The sequence below is a fragment of the Aythya fuligula genome, chromosome 1 (assembly GCF_009819795.1).
Source record: "Aythya fuligula isolate bAytFul2 chromosome 1, bAytFul2.pri, whole genome shotgun sequence".
NCBI lineage: Eukaryota > Metazoa > Chordata > Aves > Anseriformes > Anatidae > Aythya > Aythya fuligula.
In genome coordinates this window covers 121,547,475-121,552,295 of record NC_045559.1, presented here as the reverse complement: position 1 = coordinate 121,552,295, position 4,821 = coordinate 121,547,475, and the positions used below count along the sequence as shown (strand labels likewise).

General features: G+C 46.0%; 1 protein-coding gene across 1 annotated transcript; it reads right to left on the bottom strand.

Moving 5' to 3' along the window:
* Positions 1-2,197: 2,197 nt before the first annotated feature.
* NR0B1 (nuclear receptor subfamily 0 group B member 1) lies at positions 2,198-4,214 on the bottom strand. Its single transcript, XM_032206111.1, has 2 exons — positions 3,611-4,214; positions 2,198-2,536 (listed from the first exon to the last, which is right to left on the bottom strand). The coding sequence occupies exons 1-2, from the start codon at positions 4,212-4,214 to the stop codon at positions 2,292-2,294; spliced, it is 849 nt and encodes a 282-aa protein (XP_032062002.1). The 3' UTR covers positions 2,198-2,291.
* Between the last annotated feature and the right edge of the window lie 607 nt (positions 4,215-4,821).

Sequence of the window (4,821 nt, the reverse complement as noted above, 5' to 3'; positions counted from 1 at the left end):
AAAATAAAACTATTTCTTGCCATTTTTAAGTGTGAACAGTGTATTATGAAATTCAGTGGTATGCAAAGTTGTTTTAACCCAAGCCTGTTTCATCTTTTTAGTTTTTACCCAGGATTCATCTGCTGCCACTAACCACTCTTTAAACATTTTATCAATATCCTTTGTGCTTTTGGGAAAAGAAGTTTCTTTGTCAAGCATCCTTGAAAGCTAACTATTGTAAATTCATATTGTAACAGATGTTTACACTGCAGAGACATTAGATCTGCTCAGAAGCTATCGTAAACTCATGGAACATTTATACATACAGAGTAAATATTCTCCATATAAATATATTTACATTTGTTATATGTGTGTGCATGCATGTAAATGTAAAAGCATTTATTTAACAGAGACTAAGCCTGTTTTTTTCTGGAGTGGTCTGAAGTCTGAACTGGTAGTGATGAGCACCTTACTTACATTTTTTTTGTTCTTTGGAATTCTGGGGATGCTTCTCAGGGCACACAATCCTACCGAGTTATGTGAGCACCAGAAGAGTGTGCAGTCATGTTTTGGAAGTTTTGAAAGTTTTCCTTCCATTAGGAAGGAAAACAACATTAGGAATGAAACATCAGGAAGGATGTTGTTTTTTGCTACTTTGTTTTTTTCTCAGCAATGGTATCCCAGTCCATGATGATGTCCTTACTGCTATGACAATGCAAACCTCAGTGATAATATTTATGGATGAACTTGTCCCCCAGGAATGTTTGGCTACCTCTACAGCTATTTCTACTTTCCATGTTTCATCTGGGTAGGTACAAGACAACAACAGTCTTCCTTGAGACCTACCTGTGCATAGGAGTTGTGATTATCCTTTGCGCAAGGTGGCAGCAAAAGAAAGCTCTTCACTTACTTCCCTCTCGTCCCTGCACACCTGCTGTTAAGAATGACTGCCTCAACTATAGTAACTGTTTTAAAAAACACCTCTTACTGACAGTGGTTAATATACATGTATATACTTACTGCTTTTACTTTGGGAACACTATCACTAACATTTCTTTCCCTGTTTATTTTTACCAATATTCCCAAGGGTTTATTTTTACCAATATTCCCAAGGGTAAAAGGGTAGCAAGCTGAACATGGAGAAAGGTAAACCACAAAACAAATTCCCCTTAAAATTCTTGATTTTAATTTTGACTTGATTCTAATTTTAAAATAAAAAGATTTATTTTTTTTCAACAAAAACACAACTGCTTTGGGAGAAAGGATCAAGTCCAAACCCAAGATTAAAAAAAAAAAAAAAGTATCAGCTTGACATTTGATTATGACATCTTCTTGCTAGCTGACAAATTCTGATGGACATACCAATGGGTACACCACATGTCAGCATAACAATTGTGTGTTTCTATAGGAATTAGTTTGAAGAATCCAGCCAGCAAAATCCTTACTAGCAAATGCCTAGATTAAAAGCAAATAAAAGTGTCTAGTGCACACCAGTAGTTCACCACCCTATTCAGCGTTTGCTTTTGGGATACTTTTGCAATTGTTTTTGTTTGCTTGTTGTTTTGGGGACTCAAGTGTGTGTGTGTGTGTGTGTTTTCCCTGAAGCCCAACATGTGTTGAATGGAATGTTTTACCACAAGTTACCCAAGCTTCATTCAAGTTTCATTAAATCTCAAAATATTCATAATATGCTTTCCCTCACATCAAATAAAACATATTTTCTTTAATACTCCTTACAGACTTCCAGTCTGTTGACTTCAAGTCAATAGAAGTAGTTCACTGACAGTAGTAAGTCTCTGATGGAGCTGGTATTTGAACTATGAGCAGAATTGTGATTACAGTATCCTATTCTAATATCGCCGAAACATGCAAAGCAAACGGCTTGCTCATTTCCCACTTCTGCATGCCAACAATGTTTAAAATGTAAACCTAGACTAGTTTTTTTTGTTGTTTTGTTTTTTTTTTTTTTGTTTGTTTGTTTGTTTGAGGGGGGGGTGGAGCAGGAATTCCTAACCTTGAAAGTACAATATAGTGTGCGATCTTTATTCGATACATGATTTTAAAAAAATTGCCAGTCGACAAGGGTTATGAACACTCTATGCAACCTTAAAGCTTATTCTGATGACTGTAATCTTATTCCAAAAGCACTGTCTTTAATAAAAAATAATTCCAGAACTTAAAGAATACTTTATTATTGAATACAAAAATACTATCTATGTAAAAACAATAAGTTAGTTTATTTACAGTACTTTACACTATTCTGCTCTAGGGCTTCCTTTGCATTGGATTTATTTTCATTATTTTACATGCCTTTATAATTTTGCACAAAGCATTTCCAAAAGCATGTCATCCATGTTCACTGCTCCAATGATGGGCCTGAAGAATAGTTCAGCAATCACATTAGCATTAATAGATCTTAACAAGGATAGAACAACATTCAGCTTGGCAAATCTGGCTTCATCACCTCTGTGAATGAGTCTGACATGTTCATTTAGAGCTTGTTGTGCTTCCTTCTGCAGTCCTTCAATATACTGTGTACACTGCAGTCCAGGTAAATCTGAAAAGAAAAATAAATTATTTTGTTTACACAGGTTTCATCTATAAAACACTCTTCTTACAGAAGAGTTAACAGCTTACAGATTATATTTATTACACAAAGAATTAAACAAATGGAATTGCTAGAGGACTTCCTGCATGCAGAATCAATGTGCCAAATTTTATAGTGTAGCTCAAAATCTTATCATGCTGGTGGTTAAGGACATTCAATACTCTTTGCTACTCAAAAGTGAACTGTGAATTTGCCAGCATTCATTTAAATGTTAAAAAGAATTAGTTGATAACAAAAACTTTCATTGAAGAATGCTGTACAAAATGCCTTTGCAGTGACAAGTATAATCTGTAAATAGCAGAGATAACAATTAAAAATAAATAAATAAATAAATAACTTGTTTAATAACTTGTTCACTTCTACAAAAGGCATTATTTAGGCTTTTATAAGGCTTCTTTTGACAACAGTTTCTAAGTAGCTCCAGATAAGAAGTGGCAACAAGTATTAACTCCAATATAAGATAGAAAGTTTCCTAGGGAACTACACTGAGGATATTGAGGGAGTGGGAGCAGAGGGATTTTGCTTTTCGGTGCAACAGTTTGAAGGCAGAAGTGCTAAATACAACTTGGTAGAGCCACAGTTAGGAAGTGCCATATCCAGCTGCCTTCCAGGTAAGTAACTGACATGGTAACCGCTTGGTAGAGCTGTTGGAAGTCGTTAGGAAGAGAAACGATGCATGAAAATAAAAAGAAAGAACAGTAACGCAACGCAAAGCCAAAGAAGCACTCCCCTGCCGTGGCACACCCGAGAGCCTGAGGTTTGCCCCGCTTTGTCCCCGCTGTGCAGGTGCCGAGCTTGTCCAGGGGGCCTCTGAGCTCCGCCGGCCGGACAGACGGACAGACGGATCCCCAGGGCGGCTCCAAGCAGGCGGGAAGCTGCGGCTGCCTCCCGCCTTGTCCCGAGCCACTGCCACTCGGTTTGTTTCAATCCCGGGACAGCGGCCGCGGCCCGACCCCTGGGGGGACTGCGCCCCGCGCCCCCCTGCTCCGCCACCTCCCCTGGGGGACCCCCGCGTGCACTCACCCGGGTTGAAGAGCACGGTGCCCTTGAGGTACGCGTACTCCTTGGTGCTGATGTCCAGGCTCCAGCATTTGGCAAGGAAGCCCTCGATGGCCTGGATGTCGCCGGCCGAGGGTGGGTGCGGCCGCCCCGGCGCCGGTCCCCGCGGCGGGGTGTGCTCGCCCTGCCGCCGGTTGGTGAGGATCCTCTGCAGCATGCTGGGCTCGGCGCTCTCCACCGTCTCGAAGTGCACCCGGTCCTGCGCCAGCCCCAGCACCAGCAGGGGCGCCCAGCAGCTGCGGACCAAGACGAGCTGCTCGTCCAGGGGCAGCTCCTGGAAGCAGGGCACGTTCTGCACGAAGCGCAGCGTCTTCACCAGCACGGCCGAGGCCGCCTTGCACGCCACCTGCGGGCTCTTCAGGGCCACCCGCCGCTGCGAGCCGCACGAACAGCCGCCGCACGCCGGCCCCCGCCTCGCCACCGGCCCCGGCCCCTGCCTCGGCCCCTGCCCCGGCGGCGGCTGCCGCCTCTCCGCCTCCGCCTGCTCCTGGCTCTTGAGGATGCTGTAGAGGATGCTGCTGTGCCGCCGGCCGCCCGCGCAGCAGCGGCAGCGCTCCACGCACGCCATGGCACCCGGGGCCGGGGCCGGGGTCGGGGTCGGGGTCGGGGCTGAGCCGCCCGGGAGGAGGCTGCTCGGGGCGGGCGGTGGTCGTGGCGGTCGCGGTCCCCGCCGCCTCCGCCCGGCGGGAGAGGCGCACTGCTCGCCCTCTGCCCGGCTGTTAACTTATTTATAGCCGGCGGCTGGGTGTGCGTGTGAGTGTGTGGTGTGTGTGTGTGTGTGTTTGTGATGTGTGTGTGCGTGCAGCCGCTGTACCCGCGGTTCAAAGGGGCAGACACTCTTTACTGGCTGGAAAAGAGAGAGAGGAGGAAAAAATCAGAAAAGGAAAAAAAAAAAAAGAAAAAAAGAAAGCCCTCCTCCTCCTCCCCCTTTCCCGAGGCGGCGATGCCTAGATGGAGCCTGCGAGGCGCCCGCCCCTGCCGTCAGGCTGCGGCGTGGCCGGAGGCGAGAGGGGACCCCGCGCGTCGCGAAATGGCGGCCGGCCCGCGGGCTGGGGCTGCGGGGGACACGGAGTAACACCAGGGCCGGAGCAAAAGGGCTTATGCCTCTGCTGCCCCTTCGGCTTGATTAACACCTTAATGCTGACGTGCAGAAGGGAGATGGACATGCCCCTGCA